This window comes from Stylophora pistillata, chromosome 4, assembly GCF_964205215.1.
Source record: "Stylophora pistillata chromosome 4, jaStyPist1.2, whole genome shotgun sequence".
In the NCBI taxonomy this organism is placed as follows: Eukaryota; Metazoa; Cnidaria; class Anthozoa; order Scleractinia; family Pocilloporidae; genus Stylophora; species Stylophora pistillata.
Window position 1 is genome coordinate 36,497,861 of NC_142522.1, and position 24,695 is coordinate 36,522,555.

Consider the following 24,695-nt stretch of genomic DNA (forward strand, 5'->3'; position numbering starts at 1 on the left):
GAGACGGGAAGCCTTCAGTAAGCAATCCAATACCTACTCTTTTTTTGACTCCTTTTGAGCATTCAAATTCTAAGTCACCCAAAAGGAGGCGATTATCAACATTGGTTGAAAATAGTGATATCATCACTGCAAGTGACGAATTGATGAAAAGTGGAGACGATTCCCCAGGATTAAAACTGTGTACAGCCTCTGCACAAATAACCAGAGATGCTGATGTTCGACTCTATACTGGCATGCAAAATACAGATGCTTTCAAAACCTTATTTGAGTACTTATTCCCACCATAAATCCTAAAATTTAAAACTACACAATATGGATGGCTAAAAAAACATATTCTAATTTCTCAACCGAAAGGAGTGCTTTTTAAAATGCCATTCTCGCACCATGGCGGCCACGAGGTCACCTTCAAACAACATATCAATCTGCCCATAAAACGCAGTGATAAATAGGTACTTCGCCAAAAATTCGGCACTTACTTTCAGTAACGCCTTATCTACGTTCCCACCAGATCTTGGAGACGAAAATAAGCGATTTTCCCTTTATAAAGTTACAATATTGAGCGAAGGTACTGACGCGCGTCGAATAATTACAAAAGAAGATATTGCTTGTTGCTACGCAACGAGGTTTTGTTTGACCCCCGAACAATATGGCCGTAAAAACCGTGGAAGGGTCTATTGCCGAAAAAGCAGATAATTTTAGTAAATCGGATAATTTAAACTTAAGTGGGTAAGAAATTGGCTCGAACAGACGCTAAGTTGCGATAAAGGTATCAGTAACTATTAGTGATAACACAATAGGCAAGAATGAAAGATTCATTTTGGCCAGACTTTGAAAGGATAATCGCCTGTTGTTGATTTTAGACTTCACCCCATTCCAGTTCTTCCGATTTTATATTTCATACATCTACGGTCAGGAGGCTTTAGACCAATGCAATCCATCTTTACTTTAATCGTGAATTTGCAGGATCTAAATCTTTAAATTTTCCCTTTCTGTTCATTCGTTCCAGATGGAAAAATCATTCATAATTGAAGTTTTAGATGTCAACGAGGCTCCGGTACACATCAACATAACATCTCAAGGAGGCCAGCTGTCTTTCCCCGATGGGCATGCACAAGTTTGCGAAAACTCCCGCTTCGGAACAGTTATTGGAATGCTAGAAGCCTTAGATCACGATGCTAACCAAACTCTAACCTTTAAGCTCGATGATGATGCTGGTGGGAAGTTCACATTGGGTTCTACGGCAAGTTGCCAGACGATTACCAATATCCCAGGGGTGAACGCTAAGTGCACCATTGGTTTCCGTGTGAATGGAGATCTTGACTTTGAACTTTCTAGTGAGTATTACGTGACAGTGCGCGTTACAGATGGCAATGGTCTTTTTACCACTGAGCAGCTCAGAATTAACATCGTGGATCAGAACGATGCACCTGAAGATGTCACTTTGGGTGGAAGCTATTCGGCCAGAGTGTACGAGAACGCGAATGGGTCACTCGTCGGACAACTGGTGACAAGTGACGAGGACGTTGCGCAGGCACACACGTATGTACTGTCGGACGATGCCGCTGGTCGATTTGTCATCCTAAACGACAAGCTGTATGTCTCATCGGCGGCTAAATTGGATTACGAAGGTCAAAATAATTTCACGGTGAAAGTAAATAGCACAGACAGTGGATCACCTTCTCTTAGTGTAGAACAGGTTTTCGACATCAGCGTCCTGGATGTGAACGAGGCCCCAGCCAATATTTCCCTCGCGCCTGCTAATATCACCGAGAACAGTCAACATGGCACTCGCATTGGTCAATTAACTGTCAGTGACCCTGATAACTATGGGCTACGTGGTACGTTGCAAACACACAGTTGCCAAGTAACCGGTAGCAACATTGGCAAGTTTACCATCCAGTCCAACGTTCTCGCCTTAGGAAGTGCAAGTCTAGACTATGAACTGACACCGGTTATGCACGTTCAGCTCAAGTGTACAGACAGCGGCTCACCACCCATGTCCCTCGCGACAGATTTATCCATCAATGTGGATGACGTCAATGAGGCTCCTACAGGCATTTCCCTGTCGAGCAGCGCCATACGAGAAAATCAACCGCCATCTTTGATAGGTTTGAAAATATTTTATTCGATTATAAACCATTTTGTCATGTTATAAAATTAGGGTTTTATTGAAATGCTTTGAGGGTACTTCTTCAAATAAAGAAGTTTGATAACTTTCTCCTCATCAGTTTTCTACTAAGAAAACAATAAATAAATTCTTCCAATTGATCACTTTCGAGTCGCCGTTTGGTCCACATTTGAAATAAAGTTGATAAAAACCGTTTAAAACGGAGCGAAGATGTAAAGACTACGATGCGTACGAAAACACGACGGAGGTCTGGGCCGGATCGTCTTCACAACGCGGCCACCCCCCCCCCCCTGTTTTTTTTTTCTTTTTTTTGTTGTTCACATACTATCGCGGCATTTACTAGCGCGCCCGTTTAACTAACTCAACGCATGGAACAGACTATTTTTTCCAGGTGTCTGAAAACAATATTAATTAACACCTTGTCTGTCGAGTCTATCTTAACTTGACTATTTACCGCATAAAAACAATACTTCTATCGTTTTGAATGTGTTGTCTTTGTCATCATTTTTAAGGATTTTTCTCAACTTCTGACCCGGATAACGCCAATCAACCAACAAACAGGCAAACGTTTACCTATAAACTCATGGGAAATACCACTGGACTTCCATTCGTCATTGACGGCGCTGCTTTGAATTCTACACGAAGTCTAGACTTTGAGGCCCAGCGCTCTTGGAACATCACAGTCCAGTCCGTCGATAATGGAAACCCACAACTTAGCTTATTAACAATTTTTCTCATCTCTGTTATTGGTACGTTACATTTACCGCTTACAATCAGTTTAAATAAGAACTGATAAACCTTTTCCTGGCCATGTAATGTCGCGACTGTGTTGGGCAAGCAGAATGAAGTTTAGGTATTTCGATTGGTTCAAATTTCACTTAGAAAGGATGCTATGCGTTTGGCACGAATGCGGGACTAGGAAAAAATTTAAGGCCCCATGTCATTCCAATGTCCCGTTTTAATGCAGTCTACCGACTGAGCTCTGGCACGTTAGGCAAAATTTTAATTTCATAGGTGACAGGTGCCTCACATACCTCTGAGATCGTTGTTGTTGAAAACCTCTTCATTCGACATACCACGATTGTGGGACAAAATCACAGTTTTTTCAAACGGCAGTTTTTTAGTATGGAACAGCTCATGCTTATTTGATCGATTCTCTGTAGGAAATCTCACATAGTCCATAACCTCGTCTGTCTAAAACGTTATCGTCAACGATTCGGCGTTCTTTAAAGCATATTTAATTTGGAAACACTATTACAGTTGCTGATGGTAGAAGAGGAGACACAAGACCAACATTTTAATAAGATATGTCTTTTTTCTACGCTTTTCCTGTAGATGTAAACGAAAAGCCATTCAACATTACTTTGTCAAATACTGTCGTCGATGAAAACTGCCCACAGGATACAGTCGTTGGTGACCTCCTCTCCCAAGACCCGGACCGCTCGCAGACACATACCTATACCATGGTAAACAGTGCAGGAGGTAGATTCAAACTCTATGGAAAGCAGGTAAAGGTTGCCATGTCCAATGTAGACTGCCTTAAGAACGGTGGAGATTTCTGCAAGTTGAATTACGAGAAAAAGCGTTCTTACACGGTGAAAGTACGTGTAACAGATAACGGAAGCCCACGTCAAAGCAGTGAAGCAAGCATGGTGATTTCCTTGAATGATATCAACGACCGCCCAAATGGCTTCAGGTTGTCTAGTCGTACTGTGAAGGAAAATGCAACTATCGGCACAAAAATCGGTCGGTTCACCGCTACGGACGAAGATCAGTTCCAAACGCTAAAGTTTTCGTTGCTTGACAGCGATGGGGGAAGGTTTGCAATTGATTCTACAGGTTATCTGTTCAAAGCAAATAGCACGGATTATGAGACGAGTAAGGCTCACAAGATCGTGGCCCAGGTGTCGGACAATGGGACAGTGCCTTTAAATGTAAGTTCTCTTTTTTTCAGACATAGGCAAAAATTAAATGTTTTTATCAAATATATTAGTCAAAGCGCCGCAGAAACAAAATCAAAGAAGTCGCGAAGGCTGAGCAGAACATAGGAAAATCACGAGGAGATAAAGGGAGGTTAAAGCAAATTAAAATAAACTACCTGAAGTGCAGGTGACCAAGCTGTGACCAACTTTGTATCGGCCTGGTTGTGAGGGTGGAGAAAAGGATAACGAGCCAAGTGGCCCATCAAGTCGACGCTTAACTTCGGTCTCCGCCGCTCGAAGCAACTAGGAGTATTTCTACTCTCCCATGAATGGGGTGCTAGTCCATAGCGGGGCTTCTCCTCAGTGTTAAACTCGCCGGTACCCATTTAGACACCTGGGTGAAGAGAGGCACTGCGAGAGCAAAGTGTTTTGCCTAGGAACACAACACAATGTCCCTGGCCAGGGCTCGAACCCGGACCACTCGACCCAGAGTCCAGCGCACTAACCATGAGGCCACCGCGCCTCTCACCTGAGGGTGTAAAGGGTGGTGCAAAATCGTAGGGCGGTCATCCGAAAACTACGACATATAACATGATCATTTATTTCCTTTCACAGAAAAACAAGACATTTATCATCGTTGTCGAAAATATTAACGAACCTCCCGTAAACTTGACGCTTACATCATCTTCAGGACAACAGTCATTCCCTGACAACATGCCGACGGTCAACGAAAATTCTGCAGCCAACGCGACAGTGGGGACACTTCAAGCCTTAGATCATGACGAGGTGCAGAACTTAACGTTCTCTCTAGATGACGACGCCAATGGTAAATTTTCTGTGGGCTCGCACGTTACATGTCACAACAACACCAACATTACAGGCGTGAAAACGATGTGCACTGCACTTTTGCAAGTCAGCGGGGATCTCAACTATGAGGAAAACCGTAATGAAGACATTGTGGTGCGCGTGACTGATCCCAACGGGTTATTCCACATTCAGCCGTTGCAGGTGGCGATTTTAGATGTTAATGACCGACCCAGCAATGTCACTCTCGCAGGGGATGATACAGCTTTTATCAACGAAAACGTAAATGATGGTTATGTGGGCGATCTTGCGACCACAGATGAAGATGCTAACCAAACTCACAGTTACATTTTGATAAATAATGGTGGGTGGAAATTTCGCCTCAGAAACAACAAGATTTACGCTTCATCATTCGCAAACTTGGATTACGAAGCAAAGTCGACCTACTCTATTCGGATTCGAAGCACAGACGATGGCCGTCCAAGGTTGAACACAGACAAGACCTTCACAATAAAGGTAAGCCTGTTCAGCTTGGAGGTGTTAATTTGTAACACCTTTGAGGGCGGAATTAGCTCGAGTGCTGGAAAATGAAATTCAGTAGTATTCACATCGGCCAATAAGTAGAACGAAAATTATCTCAAAGAGCTAATTACATGTCAAATAAAAACATGAAAAGTGTTCGAAACCGGGAAATTGCAGGTGAATCCATTTCTCATCCTGATGGGTTTTAAGACCAGAGATGAACTGATAACCTTCTGACACGAATTGCTCGGGCGAAATCGAATGTATTTTGTTTTGGTTTGTTAGATATTTGTTTTTGCTTTAACTTGGTTGTCTTTTAGTTTCTAATGTCATTCTCTTTTAACTTTTTTTTCTTTGATAACTTTGCTTCGAGAGGATAAGGGTCACTAGATTTCCAAAATGATCTCTTTAGATTTCACTGAAATGTCTTACTCTGCGCCTCATGAAGGTGTACTGACTTGACTTGCAAAACTTATAATACCGTTCTACAATTTTTAGGTTCTTGATGTCAACGAACGACCGACAGATATTTTACTACCGTCGAGAGATGTCTTAGAAAATAGTCCCAAGGGTACAGTAGTTAGCAACATATCTGTCTTAGACCCTGACGATATGGGACCTCGAGGACCTTGGCAAAATCACTCATGTAGAGTCCTCAATCCCGTCAGTATTCCTTTTGAGGTCAACGGAACAGACGACTCTTTAGTTGTTGACGGAGATTTGAACTATGAAAAATTGAGTAGTTACAGCATCTATATTCGATGCCATGACAATGAAAATCCTCCTTTATCTGTCGATAAAAACTTCAAGATAAGCGTTATCGATGTGAACGAGAAGCCCTATGACATTACCATCTCCAATAACGAGGTCACCGAGAACGCAGGGATCGTCACAATTGGACGTTTTGATACCGCTGACCCGGACAATGAGCTGACTGTGGTGCAAACTTTTACATATACCATAGAGGCTGCCTCTGGAAGTGTCCCTTTCGTTGTTGTCCGAGGCGTACTTGACACTACGCGTAGTTTGGACTACGAGACAAATTCGACTTGGTCGCTGACTGTCAAATCTACGGATAACGAAGGTTAACATAGTTATTTGTATGTAAGTAAGGAAAAAAAAAGCGCCCTTGCAAAATCAGCTGGGATGAGCCGCAAAGAGTCTATCAGAAACAACAATTAGGTCCATTTTAACGGCTAGGAAACTATTATCATTTTTGTATGAAAGGCTTTGTTGTTACCTACTCGGAAAATGAGTTCTCAAATCATTCGTCTTTATGAGAGAGCGTACAATCTTAAGTTTTCCGATCAGCCTGGTTGATTATCAGTAAAACTCAGTCTTACAATTTTTCTTTCAAATATGTTTACTACTCGTTATGTGTCTGACATTCAGTCGTTTTTAAAATATATCTGATAGCTAAAAAGGCTTAAGGTTATCGAACTGAACTTCCTCTCTTTATACATATTGTAACTCTCTGTAGGTCTCACTTTGACGAAGAACTTTTCAATAATCGTCAAAGACACAAATGATCCCCCCACGGGCATTTCAGCTAGCGGTCCACTAAGTGTGAATGAAAACAGTCAACCTGGAGAGTATATAGGAAGTTTGACGACCGCTGACCAGGATGTTGGACAGACGCACCAATACCAAATACTTAATGTGTTCGCACAGGGGCATAGGAATCAAAGGTATGCCGAACCCGTGATGAGTGTCTAGCTTATCAATGTTAGTGGCGACTGCACTTGGAACTAAACACAATGTCTTTAGAATGAGTTAGTGTCGAGATGAATAAGCGTATAAAAACGAAAGAGCTACCTTACACAATCTTAGCGTAGACCTTTTGGAGTACTGAGGTGTTTATAAAGGACAAGCTTACATGGAAGTCCTCGCAAGAAAGCTTCTTTCCTACTTCGTAATACTTGTTACTTGCTCCGATTATGCAAAATATTTGATGATTTATTTTTGATATGATATTGTCTTTTTTTTCGTAATAATTTCGCTCTTTTTTACCATCATTTTCACGCTATAATTTCCCTTTTGTTGCAGTGGTTCATCAAATCTTCATAACTTGTTTGCCATTGAGTCGCCGTCTGGCAGAATAACACTACAAAAGCCAGGGCTCGATTACGAGCTGTATGCCAACTACACAGTGACAGTGAACAGTACAGACAGCGGTTTCCCATCGTACTCTACTCTGGGCTCGTTTATCGTTAGCGTTAATAACATAAATGAACAGCCCCAGAGCATGTCCTTATCTGGAAACCAGGTTAGTCGGAACGAAATAGAAAATTATGGCCATATCTAAGTGACAGAATGCTAAACCAATGGTATTTGCACCGCACTTTGGTGATACTAATCTTAAAGCCAGGCTCATACTCGCAGGGTGCAGGAGGCTTGTCACACGGAAACCTCCAGCTAGTACAACGTCTCAGCAACGAATATTTTGTAGCTCTGTTGGTGGAGCATTTGATTACAAAGTTGTGCACCATTAGCTTGAATCCCTCACCACTCGATCCCAGGGATATGGCAAGGAAGTTAGCATTTTAAGGAATGCTAGAAACTTTCGTTGCAATCCACGCCTCCTTTGGGTGTTTTCAAAGATTGTGGACCACCCGTTTCCAGGCTCTCCTGTTAAGAGTAAAGTAAAATCCCCGCCATCAGGAGAAAGTTTAAAATCTCTCGTATCTTTGTGAGATGAGTAAGGTGCAGTGGCCTAGTAGTCATTGCACTGGACTCTGGGTTGAGAGGCCTGGGTTCGACTCCTGGCCAAGTGAATGTGTCTACGACTTGTCTAAGTCATGTGCAGTAAAGCTGTTAAGAAAAACAAAAGGAAAGAAAAAGAAAGAAAAGCTACAACCCCAGTTTTACCCATAATAGTAATAATAATAATAATAATTTAATATTTATATTGAGCAAATTAACATGTGGATATGATCAAATGTGTATCACAACACTTTCCGGGGGACTTTGGCCAGACTGCATCAGCAGTTTACAGACAATCGAAGGAAACTTATTTGAAGATGCCCCCTCCCCCCCTGCCAATTCCCAGTAAACAGGCCAGACCACATCACAGTAATCTCGTGAGTGGGTTCTTTAACGTCCCCTGCCTAACCAAATTAACTAATTAGTAGATGCAGGAGATGGGACCTACGGTTTATTCTTCCTTATCCGAGAAGACTACAATGTCTATCCATTTCTTATTAAAGAAAGGTAGCGCATTCTCCTCAGTTATTTTAAGACCTTGAGTGTTGGTCCGGCCGGGGCTCGAATCATCGACCTCGACCTCCCGCACAACAGTCCAGCGCTCTAACCAATTGAGCTAAACGGATTCGAGAATGGGGTTTTCAGTTGACCAGGGCATACATTTAACATCCCTCCTTATATACTACTCAAGTGGGGCACTCTTCAGTTATCTCATTTTAAACTAGCCCATGTGACATTTCAGGTGCCCGAAAACAGCCCAGTTGATACAATGGTTGGCGACTTTTCAGTCTATGACCCGGACAACATTCACCTTCCTCTACAAAAGTTTCAATGTTCTGTGGTAACTGGTGGACCATTTAAAGTAAGTATCAAATTAAAATGAATATACTTGTATCTATTCATTCATTTATTCATTGAAGAAATACTTCTGTGTTATGTAATAGTCCTTTTCACAGTTGTATGCTTTGTGGCCAAGCCTTTGAACAGGAGTGAGGCTTAGGGTGACCTTGTTATGATAGATATGTTGCTGCTTTTCAAATGCAAATTACTTTGTTATCGTGCTAACTAGATACAGGTCTCTATCACAACAGGGTCACCCTTAGCCTCACTCCTGCTCAAAGGCTTGGCCACCAAGCCCACAACTCCAAGGGTGCTCATCAGTTGTGCGCTAAGGTTGAAACAAATGGAATAGTGACTACATCATTATTACGTCAACATGTCCAGTGCTGTTCTCAATAGATTCAACATTTATTTTCCAGTCAGACAAAGAAATCACGAACTTTTCGTAGTTTGTGTTACAGAGCGTCAAAGAAAGCTTCCTGAGTAAATCCTACGACTGTTCCTCTTCTCTCCACCCATGAGTTTAAGCGTCTAACGGCAAATTATCGGCTGGAATAACAACCGGCTTTATCGGCAGCTTTCCTCGTTAGAAAAAATCTACTCTGTTACGACAGTTATTTACTTCTATCAATCGAATGTCATTCATGGAAGTTTTTTTTCTTCTCGTTTAAGTTATCTCTGCTTTAAACTTGATTGCAGGTTGTGAAACATTTGACTCTGGTAGTTTCAAAAGACACCCTGGATTATGAAACAGTAGACACATACATAGTGAACGTAAGTTATCCATGATTAGCTAGTTTGACCAGTGTGGATTTTTTAAGTTTGATTGTATGTTATTTATGAAGTGTAACACGCATGTGTAGCCAGGTTGCTTTAACCTTTTCTGTTTGTACAATAATTCAAAATTTATTGCAAAAAAAAAAAATTGAAAAGAAAAAACATCCATAATTTAGTCATACTGAACATCCGGCGCTCTACAGATTCACAATTCAAACATGTTTTATCTTAGAGGCACAACGTCGCAATTTTTGCAGTTCTTTATTGCGACGTGCAAAATCTATATTACCTTGAACGAAAGGCTAAGAAAATGACAAATTATTATGAGACAATATTATGGAAAGAATGAAACAAAAAAGAACAGAATCGAGAAGATTTTCGCGGAATACAGATACAGGAGTAAATCCTTTCAATCTTACATATTTGTTGATATCCTTCCACAGGTCACTTGTACAGAGCTGTTACCCAATCCCTTCTCTGTCTCTTCACTGTTTGTTATTGACATTCAAGATGTGAACGAGGCTCCCTACAATCTGACCATCTCCTCCCCCACAGTGAGCGAGAACGGACCTCCTGGAGATTTTGTGGGCACACTCAGCGTTCTTGATCCTGATTCACCGGTTAGACGGTTGCTTCCAATTTTTTTGTTTTTGTTTTGTTTTGTTTGCCGTAAGGTGTATGTATCGATAGTATAAGAAAGTCAAACACCATTTGAATTTTAGAGAAAAGGTAAGTTAATAACTCGAAGGAATTGTTACCGTTGCCGAGTCGAGTACAAAGCTCGGCTTTCAATAATCAGTCACCCATCCAAGTGCGAACCCTGTCCACTAAGACTCAACTTCCTTTATTTTACAACGGATTTTTTATTACTTTGTGTACTTGTTTACTTGAAGTTATTTTATATGTTTTGTTTTATTTATTTTTTCGATTGCTTTTGTATTTTACCAACTCTTCAATTAAAACTTCTGACAGCTTTAATTTATAAGTAATTTTCTTTTAATCTGTTAATCTTCTTCCACACAGTCGAGTGGAAAAGCCAATGTATCGCTTGCTTTAAAAGAACAGACACCAGGCCCTGTGGCGTTTAAGCTGAACGGCAGTAGACTGGTAACAACCAGGAAGCTGAATTTTGAAACTCAAGATTCTTACAAGGTGACAGTTGTTGCAACAGACAGTGGTAACCCACCACTCAATACCAGTCTCACTTTTACAATTCAGGTAAGAAAGAAGCCCTAGATATCCTCAAACCTTGCGTTCAGGTAATCGTTAAGTCCCCGAAGTGATTCGCACAAAGCTCCCCATTAAAAATGTGTAAAATATCAAGCGAACTGGTGATGAGAAGATTCAAATTTGATGTATACCACACAGATGAATAATGCTTCTTGCTCGCGCTGATTGGCTGGTTTGGAAGTGATTAGCAAGTGCTATTCACCTCCTAGCAGTCGAAGAGTAAAAAATCGTTCGCTAAGGTTTACATATCCTACCCTTATTTTGTATCTTGACAAAAATAAACTCTTCATTTGGTTTCTGTGAGGTATATACTAAAACAGTTATTCACCTCAGTGACAGTGAAAGTGGTGGATAGTTGCCTCGGTGAATAACCCTGACGCGAAGATAAATCCAGTCTTTGAACTAATTTACAAGGAAATATTCAGTAGTTAAAGAAAAAAATTATGAAGAGATCTTGGAAATTACGCCATTCAATGTTAATTCATATTTTGCAGTAGATAAAACGATAATCAAGTGTAAATACACTTAATTCTGACGAGATTTCCAACCACAATTTCTGTCCTATTGCTTGAATTTATATTAAGAATTCTCCGTGGTCTTAGAAATTTCATTTAATTTTAGGTGGTTGATGTAAATGACCCGCCCACTTCTGTCAGGCTAGTATCAAATGGTATTTACGAAAATGCAACCGCTGGTCATATCGTGGGAGTATTGCAGGCTACAGACCAAGATGCAAATCAAAATCATACCTTTCTGGTCACTGGTAATGGTTCAGGTATTGACGACTTATGCAATGAATCTGTTCTATTTAATTATTACAGTTAAACTCGAGTTCCACAAGAGTCAACATTTTAATATTCCCCTAGTATTCCTTAGTAATTTGTACTTCCCTTCACGAAAAAATAATGGAAGTTGAGAATCGTTTTTAAGCCAATAAGGGATAATAAGGATCTTTCGACAAAGTTAATTCAAGTAAAAACGTCGTCCGACTAGTATTGTGTTTAAATTACACGTGAGCTAGCTCGGTCAGTTGAGACGCGCGGAATAACGTACGAACGAGGCATACTGAGAGGTTGTCAGAGAAACGTAAACATATTAACTAATCGAACGCTAAGCACAAGCTACAGCTGCGCATTTTGCCTCGGTCATGGCCTTATACACCGAATGCAAATATGGCGTCCAATTTGAATTGCCATTGTTCTGGACTCACTAGCCTCGTCTTCACGTGGAAATACAAAATGATTATTACATGTGTGAGAGGCTAGTCAGTCCAGAACAATGGCAACTCAAATTGGACGCCATATTTGCATTCGCTGTATTGGCTGATCGCAAAACTGACAAATGTGTTCAAAATATCAATCAGAACTTAGTCACTGGAATTTCGAAACAGCACGTATCTATTTCTGTTAGAGCTCTCGCACGTTTTATTAGTGTCAACAATGTTCTCGATACCAGAACGTTCGAATAAGCAGGAATAACTCGTCATATAAAATTTATTTCAAGCTCAAAACATCACAAAATCAAGATGGCCGCCACAGAAAAAAAAAGAGTACCGAAGCTTGCGGTCCCCAGCGGCAAAACCACGAAAGGGCGGGAAAACGAGTGATATTTGAACAAATCCTTCTCTAACAAACAATATTACTTTTAGATTGGTTCACTGTTAATGGAAGCAATCTGCAGCTCGCAAGAACTCCACTGAATTACGAAGCCACACCAGTAATGAACGTAACTATCTTTGTTACAGACAATGGTTCTCCCCCTCTTTCATTCAAGGTTGGTTCAATTGACAGAATCACAGTATTGTTGTTGCTTTTCTTTATGAGCCTCAAGTTTTGCTATTACTGATATCTTTTGATTTATGCAATTGAATTTCAGGGTAATGTGAGCGTTACGGTGCTCGACAGCAACGATCACCCATCGGATATAGACTTTACCTCATCCCTCTCAGTAACTGATAACACATCGTTCCAGATCGTCATACCCGAGAACAGCCCGGGTGGAACTTCGCTTACCAACTTAAGTGTCGTTGACGAGGACTCTGGTCAACAACACAATTGTAAACTTCTCCCTGGGAGGAATGATTTCATTATTAGTTCTGTGTCTAAATCGAGGTCAGAGATTACCCTGAAGGATGGCGTTGAATTAAACTACGAAACTCTTTCGGATACTCCTCTTATAGGTAAGAAACGGTCTTTCCTCTGATACAGAATCTGCTTCGAGTTTTTTGTCAAACTTGGCCTTTTGCTTTGATGGTTTCTTTGTTCATCAAACGCGAGGTACAAGAAACCTACTCCTGAGCCGGGACGGGATGCCTTGATACAAAAAAGCTTTAAAAATGACTTCAGCGGGATTACCATTGTAATAAAGTCTCCAGGGTGTATCAAGTCTCAATTGACCAATACGATACGACCAGTATGATTGCAGCACTTAGTATCATATCGATTATTGGGAAAGCGGACTTTGCATGCTTCAGCAGTACATGAGATATTTTATAGGCAATATTTATAAAAGTGTTTTTTTCCTTATTTCAGTATCAATTGAGTGCCGAGATAATGGCATTCCCCCATACTCAATACAAAAGAACCTCAGCATTCAAGTGTCTGACGTCAACGAAGCACCATACGATATCCGTTTAAATGGTTCGACCGTGGTAGAAGAGAACGTGCGTGTTGGTTACCCTGTGGGATATTTCACTTGTAAGGACCCGGATATAGGACAAGGTCATGTGTTTACTGTCATCGGAAATTACTCGTCCGTCTTTGAGGTAACAATTGCAAAATTACCCTAATAGTTCTCATCTTCGTTTAGTTATTTGGCTTCAGAACGATAACTTATGCTTTTGCCCGGTTTTTTTTTCGGGATCTCTTTTCCCAAGAAAAAAAATTGAAGGTAAATAATGGAAAAAAATTTCCATTATTTGGGCTAAGACCAAAAAGTTGCATTTTATTTTTGTCCCACTCTTTCCCATACTATTTTTTTTGTCAGGAGCACACATTTTTCATGAGCTTCGCCAGTCAATATCTATAGAAATTTATTTCCCATGCAGAATTTTTTAACTGTATGGTTCCAGACTCCCATAAATTGGTTTAAGGAAGATGATCAAGTTGCGATTTCTCAATTAAAAGCCAATTTCCTCGGAGTTCTTATTTTATAGTGACGAAGTCTTCAAAATAAACTCACCATGCGAGAATTGAATAAAGGTGATGATCGGTGTGAAGCATTCTAAGGCTTCAAGAATTTTTTTTGCTCTGCTTTTGAACAAGTGCCTCGGCATTAGAAGGAAACGTTAGTGCAGTCCAGAAGAAGATTGCTTTTGGGACATGCCTCTTCTTAGGGATGCCTTCATTCATAGGGCCCTAACCTCATTCAGACTGAAACGAATTTTCCTACGAGTTCCGTATATATAACCTTCACTGAGGAGACAAATTCATTTGGGCGGCGCTTTTTATTTCCTACTACTGAGGGTGACCCTTACTAGAGGTTCCATTGCACTAGATCTCCGAAGTGATATCAAATGCGGTTTTGTTGCAGGTAAATAACAGTTACAACCTGATCGTCAAAGACCCTTCTCACTTGGACTACGAGAATCTTCATCCATATCTTGTCCTCACCGTCACTATTCAAGTCACAGATAGCCCTGCAAAAGGAACAGGAGCTCCACTGAAAGCCATCGGTCAAGTCACCATCAACATAACTGATGTCAATGAAGCACCTCATAACATCCAACTTGTTCCCGCTAACGTCACCGTCCCTGAAAATGTTTCAGTTGGTAACTGCCTTGCGCAGATAGCATCACGGAACCCCGAGAAATCGCAAACAGTAGTTTATAATCTTCTCAACTACCAGACTACGTTTTCAATAGAAGATGTTTGCAAGGATAATTCTTCCTCTGCTTGTTGTCAAAAAGACGGGTTACCTTATCTGATTGTGAAGTCGCATCTTAGTTACAATGATTACACGATACGAGGCTACCAAATTCTGATAGAAGCTGAAGACAACGGAATTCCTCCACAAACATTCAACGAGACGGTTCAAATTCACGTGACCAAAATCGACCCATGTCCCCAGGCTGCTTGTCACGTGGACGCAACATGCAGCCGCGTTGACTGGCAGAATTACACCTGCGTTTGCAATGCAGGCTATACAGGAGACGGCTTCAACTGCCAGGAAATAGACGAGTGTAACGTTACCTGCACAGAAGTAAACGAGTGTAACGCCAACCCGTGCAGAAATGGTGGCACGTGCCACGATTTCGTCAATTACTACAACTGTACATGTCCCAGCGGATATGATAATGATACGGACTGCACATTTATAAATTTTTGTCTTTCAAACCCGTGTAAGAATGGTGCGAGTTGTGGCCCAATCCTGAATGGATACAACTGCATTTGTCCGCGTGGTTTCAACGGGACAGACTGTGAAACGAATATCAATGATTGCGCGCATCCTAAAAAGTGCTTCGAGGGAAGTTGTACTGATGAAATTTACAAATTTACTTGTGAATGCAGACCCCAGTTTTTCGGTCCTCAATGTCGAAGGAAGAAAGGCGAGTGTACAGAAGAACCATGCGAGAAACAAGAAATCTGCATACCACGAAACGTAGAAAGGTACAATACGACACAATGTGTATCTGTCGACGTTGTTGTGTCGTTACCATTTACAGAAAACAATATCTCTGACCCACATTGGCAGTACCAGTTTGAACGTTGGTTCTTTAAAAATAACCAAAGGTTTTCGCTCGGAGAAATTACGAATGACGAAGATAATACAGACGTGGTTAGTGTAGGAGACGTTTACGTTATAAAACCGAGCTTAGAATCTCAGTCAGAAGTAAAAAGAAGCTTACTCGAAGAAAACCCCAATACGTTAGACTTCGTAGTACTTGTCTACTCAAAAGAACAGGAAAGATATCTTGGTGTTCCACAGAATACCGTCTTGTGCAGCATGAACAATACCTGTGTCGCGCACAAATACACCAGCACTGAAACAACGGATGATTTTGAGTACAAGCTTTGCAGTGCAACGGCTATAAGGGTGAAGATGAAGAAGATTCCATCGTGCGCTCCTGATGAACCTGAGGACATGGCCCTTTCAAACCAGCAACACCAAACGAGGGTGAGCTTATATCACATCACCGCTGGTATTGGAGGGATCTTTCTGATCGTTGTTATCACAGGACTGATCCTGTGCAGAAGAAACATCCTGATTGCACGAGAGCGCAAATTTATGAAACAACACCGGTATAGGGAGAGAAGAGACACCTACACCGACAACATGCACAGGCATCACAGGGCTAACCAAGAAACAGAATCCGTAGGAACTCTGAACCCGGTATACGGAAATGAGGAGCAGGAGGTTAAACACCAGGTAGTTACGCGGCAAATAAATGTGACGGACAATCCGCTCTATGAGGCTCCTGGCGAAATCATAGTCAGGCGTTCGGAATCTACTCGTGGTTTTGACAATCCAATGTACGCAAGTTTCAAACCGCCGCAGTCGGACGATAAGAAAACTGTGCGAGAGGAAGAAGCTGAGGAAGCCCACACTGCTGTTGGATTCGCAAATCCCATGTTTGCATCATACAGACAGGTGGGTCTGGGATGCTTGTGCTACTATTGTATTTTTTGGGTGGTGTTGTGCCACCTGGTCTCCAAATTTCACCCTGTTTTGAAGAATATTTCGTATCCAAAATGATACCCCTTTCTAGAAATAGTTGAATTAGGTACGCAGTAGTTACCCAGTAGTTACCACTTAATAATCTCTAGTGTGCAGTACGGGGTGCAAACTCAACTGTACCAGATTAAAATGTTGGACACCTTTTCAGGAAAGGTCTGCAGATGTTTCAGAGATATACCCTCCTCCATGTGTTTCCAAGGTGACCTTGAATATCTTGCTGCTAATCGAACAGCTAGTTTCGGTTGTTACTATTTGAAATTTCAATGTACTTTATTTGACTTTTCGTAGGAAAAGAAGACATCGGAACAGAAACAAGACGACAGCGGCGTATACGCTGTGCCAGTTAAACCAGACGAGCCAGTTAAACCAGACGAGCTAGTTAAACCAGACGAGCCAGTTAAACCAGACGAGCCAGTTCAACCAGACGAGCCAGTTAAACCAGACGAGCCAGTTAAGTGGGAAAGGAAAACGCCGATCTATGAAACCCTCACGAAACCAGCCAAACCGCCGGTTAACGAAGAACCTGTTGTTAGCGGAGGGCCCGGGTTCTTTAACCCTATGTACCAGACCCGCAGGGAGGTGGAAGAATTTCCCTCTGATATATCCAGCATATTTGCTCCACCTAGTCAGCCAACGGGGCAACCTCTTGATGACGATCTGGGGCAGAGTGACTGTTGAGTTTCTTTTTTCGTAGAAAAGGGCAATTAGATGATCCTCAGCTTTAAATAGAAGCTTGTAGTGTTTTAACCTTTGCGATTGTTTTTCATTTATTTCCACTTACTTTCCTTGTCTCTAAAGGAATGCGAAGAGGAAAGACTGAAATCTTTGTTCCACCGTAAATTTTTGGGAATTGTTTTTCGCACTAATTTTTCCCCAGTGTAATCAAACCCATTCATCTATTGCCATTTAGATTTGCCAGAGATTCCGTCAAACAACCCAAGTTCCTAGTATCACCGCGTGACTTGGAAAGGAGCTAAAATTCGGTAGTGCAGTTTTTTGGAATTTCCCTTACCCAAGGCACAATTTTATTTCACTAGTTCGCCATTTTAAACCCGTTTAATCCTCTGCTATCCAAAATCTTTCTTAGTTTGACATCACCCAATTTTATTTTCTCGTAGGTTACTAATGATGTTTTGTCGTTTCCTTTTAAGTTGAAATATGTTTCGAAATATTTTACAAACATTCTCAGTTAATCCTTGCACTCCCTGAGATGATCATTTAGCTATATTCTCCCAACAGTTTTAAAACACTGTGAAGCAGACAGGTGATGGGGAACCAGGACAATTACATAAATTATGTTGTCTCGATGTAACTCCAAACCCTCATAAACAGCCAACAAAGAAATGTGCAATGACCTGTTGGGAGAATTGGCTTTTAGATCTTGGGAGTGAAAGGGTAAACGCGGAGTCAAGGAAATTTCAAAAATCTGAAAAGTAATGAAGTTCGAATAGAATTACTGAGAGACATTTTTCCGACGAGGTCCGGAAAGAGGGAGAGAGAGAAAGGGAGATAGAGAGACTGCGGTTCTCGTATCTCAGAAGTTAATCTACCAAGTCCATCTTTTGATTGTGAAATTTTCACGATCGGTTCATTTTCAAAGAACAGCCCACTTCATTTTATAAATGTAGCAATGAAATTATTTACGACTCCCTCTGAATTATCAGATGGGTTTTGTTTTATTGGCGTATCAGTAGCCTTGCATTGGTCAATTAACAATACCATCTCTTCACGACTGATTGACATAGGCAGCCAATTTTCTTAAATTTTGGATAGCTTGTGTTTTTCTTGGTTAAGTGCAATGGACTTAAGTGGCTGATCATCGCCAATATTTTTGCTTTTGCTTTCCAAATTTCCGTCATTTAAAATTTCAATTATTCTTTATTCATTCACTTTCGTGACGACCTTCTTTTGAGAGGGGATAGTGAATGCAATCTCAATTATTATTCGAGAAATTTAAAAACAATCATTTAAGACGGACACCCGTCCTCTCCAACTTGATTTCAAGGGAATTTAATAGTTATGTTAGGATTTAAATGTAAGGTATCAGATTTATTTCACATATACCAGTTCTTTAATGATTATTGATAAATGTCCATATGTTAATTTCGTAATTCTTTACAAGTCATCTTTACATTTAAGATTACGAATAGTAAATGTAACTTCTTATTCCTCATTTAATCAGTTTTAAATAATATTCGTGAAAATATCAATCACGTTCAAAGAGACGTTCGTCAACTTTAAATTGCATGTTCAAGAATACGATTGGGTGATTATTTCATTGTGATTAAATTGATTTATGGCAGTACGAAAATATCTCTAAATAAGTACATCCAATGCAAGACAAATACTTTTTTTTCCGATTCATTACAGACAAGTATGTTTACTATTAAACTATTTTTCATAGAGTAAATAGCTTGCATAATTTTACACACTGAAGATTGAGAATGATTTTTCCATGAAGTTGAAATGCTTTTCGGCACATTTACTGTAACTCTCTGAATAAAATACAGCGTTGTAATAAAAAGAACTTGGCATCTAACTGTTTTTGTGTTACGCTTGAGTTGGGTCTCTAGATTCCTTGCCAAGAACAGGTTCGTTGTTTTGTTTGTCTTTTCCATGTCAGGGAGAAACCTGTCGCCTGATTTTGTTGTTGCCTTCTTTGTCGAGCGAAGGCAATTGTCTTCCATTGAAAATAACTGCGGAACATGACCAGATTTAAAAAAGGTATACCCCTTGACAATGGGCTTTTCAGTACCTAACTATTTCTTATACTCGACGTCATCAATAAGGGTATTTCCAGACATTACTGTTTGTAATCATTGGGACACCTGCAATCCCACTACTAAATCCTAAGGTAGGAAAGTTTTCATCGACTTCTGGGTCTATTTCCTCAGCAAGGCCAAGACTTAGTCGCTTTTTAGCAATGTTTATTCCCCCATCAGGGTCAACAAGGTCTTTATCGAGTCCATTTTTGATATAGTCGTTAATCCTGAAAAATAAAGGACAATAGCGAATTTAAAAGGCAAACTCAGCACGATTTTGTCGAAATTGACTTGATCTCGGCTTTGTACATTGCCCAATCATATTCTGCTAATGATCTGTCGAAAATTTCCATTCAAGAGGTTTAAAGATAACTAAACAAACAGTGTTGACATCAAGCTAAAATACCTTATCACAAGTTCTTCTCTTTTGCCACCAACTTTCCTTCCACGGCAGCTTAACCACGGCTTTAGAGCGTTAATGGTACATTGCTCAACAGGTGTAGTTAGTTTTGCGCCTGGAATATCATCCTCGTTTAGTAACAGGCTCGTAATGTTATCTTTTTCTACCGATAACTCTGTCATGATTAAAATTCGCGGGCTATTCCTGCGTCTCCAAAATCAGCCCCAGGGTGCTTCGCGTGTTAAGTTCCGCCCTAGTCTCCCGTTGAATTCCGGAAAAGGCAATTTTCGCGGGATTTGAGAATCTCCAAGGCATGGATACTCGTTTGTTTGATTTCTTTGACTCATGGATCTCGTCAAGTCGCTAACCGGAAGATGTAGCGGCCAATTTTAACGATTATTGAAATAAGGTATCTATATCTCCTGAAATTAAACAATCCTCATCCATGCTCTTGTAATTGCACTACGGACATGCTTTTTCTGGGAAAAGAAAGCGTCAGCATAAGTACCAGCCTGAAGAAATTTTTCTCAGCTCTCACGGGAGAGTTTCATTTCCAAAATTTACTTGGGAGTAAATTGGAAGGTAAGACCTAGTCCCCCTAAAACTGGTCCCTGCAGTTCCCCAAATCCGCCTGACGGCGGAAAAAGGGCTATTTCCTCCACCTACACGAACAAGTTCAATACTCGCTTTTGGAGTTTGACGCAACTAGGGTGGATCTCTCTTAGCCGAATCTCCCAAGCTGCTCGAGGGACTTCAAAACTTTTTTTAAATTCTAAATTAAGTCGAAGAAAGCTCTTAAGTGGAGGGATACGACGTGTCAACTTATCATGGGCACGTCACAAATGACTTACTTGCTCAGGAGAACATGATGTTTTGAGTGAAATTACGCGCCTTTTTGAAGGCAAATTAAAATTCTCCCAGTTACTTTTCCTAAATTAAACAATGGCTTCTATTATTTATCATTTATTTTTTTAAACTACATATATATATATATATATATATATATATATATATATATATATATAATCTTTTTTACAACGATAACTTTAAACCATGTGTAGGGGCACTTTAAAGCTAGTCTCTGGTATCTTACATTCTTTTAAGATTTACCAACCCACCCTCCTTCCCAGGCTTTTTCTCTTTCCGTTACTTCTCACTCGCTCAAGCCTGAGTTTTCCAAAGTTCGTCATGTACAGTCCGAGTAAATCGTCTCCATCCATAACCTCCTCTTTCTTTTGTAGATTATTTTTTGCACGTAGGTGTTTTTCTTTCTCACTAAACCAACATTCGATGCTTTCTTTCACAATGGCAATGATTTTTCTCGCCGTCTCAAAGATCTCATTACATGATGACATTACCATTTTCACAAATGACGATTCTCCTCTTAAGAGCAAGCTTTCACTTTCGCTTGCCGCGAAAATCTTAACATAGAGATATTAAGCAGCAAGCGTCCTCTGTAACAATGGGGTAGTTTAGACTAAGTACATGAACATGAACATGAACTGGTTCTTTATAAACAAAACACAAATTCATAATGTTCGTGTAATATTTCACTTACAAACGTTCTGACCGGCAACAATGTTTATTAAGCCATCACTTCAGATGCCCCATGGAAAAGAAATGACTGGATGTGTTTTCATTTTGTTGGAATCTTTAGACATTTTTCTCTTCTAGTTTTACACTTTTGATCCTTTTAACAATTAATTACTAACGCCTATCATAAAGGCTACCATTCTGCTTCACCATTTGCCTTTTGGAACACATAGTCTTTTCCTTTCAGATTCATAATTCCGTGTTTCAGATGGAACTTCCACTTGTTTCGTGCGCGTGAAATCTGTAAGCAAGGAATCATAAAGTCAAGCAAAGAAATCTTCCTTGCAGATGAACTGTGATGATTTAGGCAATTATAGAAAAGAAGCCTGGTAACAAAATTCAGACTTCGACGGGATTCGAAACCGTGTCAACCAGATGCTAAATGGGCGCCACCATCGACTTAGCCTACAGAGCAGGCGCAATTTAGGCGAGCGAGAGCTCAGTATTTTTTTTTTAGAAAAACATGGCCGCCACCTGATATTAATGGAAGCTGAAGGCTGGGGAGAGAAAGAAATTTGTACCAGAGGGGTGAGTGACGGTCAGAAATAAGGAGAGGGGCTGTGGTGGGGGAGTGAATACTCCTCGCCCTTCCCCCGTCCCCTACTCCCACCATCCACTCTGACTCCAAATCAAACAAGGCGTACGGATGAACGATCACGAGCTTACAACGTTAACTCGCCGTAATGATATAAGACGCCTGCACTACAGGCTATTACCAACTGAACTAGGAAGCCACACGTTAGAAGCGAAGCAAGTTTTTAGAGGGTTTCTCTTTCCCGTAAAGGATTCTGATCAGAACCATAGAGTAAAGGTTACAAGATTACAGTCTGCTCAGCGGACGCTGCCTTGGGATGAACGGAGTCTGCACTAAACCTCATATCCAAGACAAAGCTCGTTGTTGAACTAAATAAAATAAATAATAAATAAACTTTTCACTATTGCTGACTGCATTGTTTGAGAACAATCATCTCACATACCTTGTCAAACTGACACACGACAACGTTGTCTGTGTCAAACAAATCCGTAGGGTCATACTCTGACACGTCAGAGTAGAAGGACTCCGAAAATACGGTTGTTAAAAGGTACATCTGCAGTGTTTAAGTCGGTCCCTTCGGAGCGCAGATGAATGACTATAAGCAGTACCTGTTGAAATGAACTACTGACATTCGATCAGTTGAGAGTATAACGCTAAGTAGTTGTAATGGAAAATTTCTGTTGCAAACGCTTTAAAATTTTCCAGCGATCATATTCCATACGTAACAGAAGTTTTGTTAGACAGTTGAAGCTATCACAAAAGGTGTTTTAAGATTTTTTAGTTAACCTGTTATCAAATGGCTACCAATTGACCAAAGATGTTTTAAAACATGCACTAAACAACAACGCTTTGTGCAAAAAAGGGATGAGTATTATCTGTATGTTAGAAACGAAGAGTATCATAATTTCTTAGCCGGTATCCCCCTGAAACAAGTTCGTATCCTCAATTGTTGTTCCTCAAGAAGTTGAATTACCACAAACTATATCTTATTGAAAATGTTAAGTACTAAAAGATTTAAAAGAAAAGAATAAGCGCTTTTTCATTACAGATAAAACAAGCATTCCATGCGTTCAAAGTTGTTGAAAGTCTGCCAATGCGTTTCATTAGGCATCTAATAAGTGTCCAACTGCGGGAAGTGATCTGATTCTCTTGCGTTCGGTGAGAAGCGACCTTTAGCTTGACCATGAGAATCATGTGCTTGACCATTTATGATACCCCACGGCTATGACAAATAATTAAATCATTTTAATGAAATGACTAGCACGCTAGTCTATTGAGATCTACGATTTTTTGTAGAGTTCGCCAAGCAAAAGAAAGATCTGATACTTGTTTTCGTTTAAGTTAATAGCACGGAATTTTCCTTATCAGCCTACCTTAATCAAGAAATCGTATATTCTGTAGTTAAATGGTGATACATATCTAGCGTATTAGATATACGCAATATGAAACAGTGATATAGGCTGTTATTAACTGGATTTATTCAAAGAGCAGTAAAAGCCTAATCTAACAGCTTAGATATTACGGTAGATGATAGAATAGATATAATTAGTCCACGATGCCTTGCAAATTTAAGCCTACGCTTTGCTTCCTATGTGATCAAAAGTGTGATAATTCTTTCTACAACTAAAAAATAAAAGTCGGCTGAGGAGGTTCACTGTAAAGAATGAAAAAAGTGATAGGACGTCGAAATTTTATAGAGAGTAAGAGTTCAATACAGGTTGAAAAAAAGCAGTTATCATTCGCCGAAATTCGTGAGATCTTCTTAAGGTTGCTATAATGATGGAGGTGCACATATGCTTAAATATCGACAATAGCCCTGTGTGTCCGTTTTTGGACAGTGAATGTCTCAGATGAGCGTGGCCTCATGTAATTTATTTGTTGTGGATCATCTTCTGTTGTGGTTTTACAAGCCAATTCTAGAGTTACAAGTCTCGCGCACAGCCAATGTGCAAGTAAACAGATGCCCTTTGTCTGCAGAAAAAAAAAACGATATCTTTTCTCATAGACAAGCTATGCACCCCTCTGTGTCACTTCCATGCAGGGGCAAACCACAATGCCGAGGTTGTACAAGTGTTAAGAAATACCGCTGCGACAATCTCTCCCACAGCGGATGGCTGCAACTGGGTTTTTTTCTGTTACTGTCAGTGTTCCTTTTCTCTCTTCCATCCGACATTACCTGAGTCTGCTCTCTTCCTAGAGTACCTATATATTCCCGTGCGAAAGGTCTTTCGGCAATCGCAGCGATGTAAAGATATTTGGAAAAAAAAAAAAAAGCAATTTGGTACGAAAGGTTTTGACAAGATACATTTCGCACACGTGTGTGGCCCCTTTCCAGTATAGGATTTCGGTCCGGCAGAAAGAAAATAAGGAAGAACGAAAATAAGAACGAAATATGCCTTCATCTCTAATACGATTTACAATTTTGAGTTTTTGACTGTTTAAATCTCCGACCAGCTTTTTGTTTTGCATCGCTCTCTATGTTCTTATTTCATTGTCTAACTTAAGACGCAAGAAACTTGAACGGCCGGTTATTAAAACAAAGTTTAGCCGTTGTATAACAAAACCGCGTTCTAAACTATCTTTAATTAAGCCGAGCCTTTCATCTGAACATTTATTTTTGTAAACAGTGTCAAGAAGGCCGAAAGCTTACAGTGAAAATAACATTTGTCTGATTAAATCAACCCTTTGATAGAGAATACCAAAGGCCCACTGCTTGCGTAAAACCTTGTGTAAATGACCGGCCCTTAGTATCTCCCTGCAGATTTTTACACACGTAACTTCACAACTAGGCTGGCTAGCTGTT

General features: G+C 40.3%; 3 protein-coding genes across 5 annotated transcripts in view; 1 reads left to right on the plus strand and 2 right to left on the minus strand.

Annotated features, from left to right (window-relative positions):
• The window catches only part of LOC111328818 (protocadherin Fat 4), an 86,512-nt gene extending 67,371 nt beyond the window's left edge, over nt 1–19,141 (plus strand). For all 3 annotated transcript variants that reach the window (XM_088757217.1, XM_088757216.1, XM_088757218.1), the window contains exons 17-33: nt 1,007–2,108; nt 2,641–2,877; nt 3,464–4,062; nt 4,666–5,370; nt 5,875–6,460; nt 6,857–7,064; nt 7,423–7,642; nt 8,822–8,941; nt 9,619–9,693; nt 10,140–10,316; nt 10,720–10,914; nt 11,548–11,701; nt 12,575–12,699; nt 12,802–13,105; nt 13,458–13,690; nt 14,458–16,515; nt 16,891–19,141. In XM_088757217.1, the coding sequence (XP_088613343.1) occupies nt 1,007–2,108; nt 2,641–2,877; nt 3,464–4,062; nt 4,666–5,370; nt 5,875–6,460; nt 6,857–7,064; nt 7,423–7,642; nt 8,822–8,941; nt 9,619–9,693; nt 10,140–10,316; nt 10,720–10,914; nt 11,548–11,701; nt 12,575–12,699; nt 12,802–13,105; nt 13,458–13,690; nt 14,458–16,515; nt 16,891–17,280 (7,488 nt within the window). In that variant the 3' untranslated portion in view covers nt 17,281–19,141. The remainder of the gene's footprint in view (nt 1–1,006; nt 2,109–2,640; nt 2,878–3,463; nt 4,063–4,665; nt 5,371–5,874; nt 6,461–6,856; nt 7,065–7,422; nt 7,643–8,821; nt 8,942–9,618; nt 9,694–10,139; nt 10,317–10,719; nt 10,915–11,547; nt 11,702–12,574; nt 12,700–12,801; nt 13,106–13,457; nt 13,691–14,457; nt 16,516–16,890) is intronic.
• Nucleotides 19,142–19,205: 64 nt separating this feature from the next.
• LOC148733548 (uncharacterized) lies at nt 19,206–20,476 on the minus strand. The gene is made up of 2 exons (XM_088757226.1): nt 19,771–20,476; nt 19,206–19,591 (listed from the first exon to the last, which is right to left on the minus strand). Exons 1-2 carry the CDS (start codon nt 19,944–19,946, stop codon nt 19,384–19,386), a joined length of 384 nt encoding a protein of 127 aa, XP_088613352.1. The 5' UTR covers nt 19,947–20,476; the 3' UTR covers nt 19,206–19,383.
• A 235-nt stretch (nt 20,477–20,711) lies between these two features.
• On the minus strand, nt 20,712–22,486 carry LOC148733549 (transcription initiation factor IIA subunit 1-like). Its single transcript, XM_088757230.1, has 2 exons — nt 22,335–22,486; nt 20,712–21,598 (listed from the first exon to the last, which is right to left on the minus strand). The coding sequence occupies exons 1-2, from the start codon at nt 22,443–22,445 to the stop codon at nt 21,491–21,493; spliced, it is 219 nt and encodes a 72-aa protein (XP_088613356.1). The 5' UTR covers nt 22,446–22,486; the 3' UTR covers nt 20,712–21,490.
• Between the last annotated feature and the right edge of the window lie 2,209 nt (nt 22,487–24,695).

Bases quoted from the DNA above. Each gene is read 5' to 3' on its own strand.
- LOC148733548 (XM_088757226.1), bottom strand. From the start codon at position 19,946: ATGACAGAGTTATCGGTAGAAAAAGATAACATTACGAGCCTGTTACTA. The intron at 19,592-19,770 runs GTATTTTAGCTT...TTTATTTTTCAG, and splicing joins AGAGAAGAACTTGTGATAAG to GATTAACGACTATATCAAAA.
- LOC148733549 (XM_088757230.1), bottom strand. From the start codon at position 22,445: ATGTACCTTTTAACAACCGTATTTTCGGAGTCCTTCTACTCTGACGTG. The intron at 21,599-22,334 runs GTATGTGAGATG...CCTTGCTTACAG, and splicing joins TCGTGTGTCAGTTTGACAAG to ATTTCACGCGCACGAAACAA.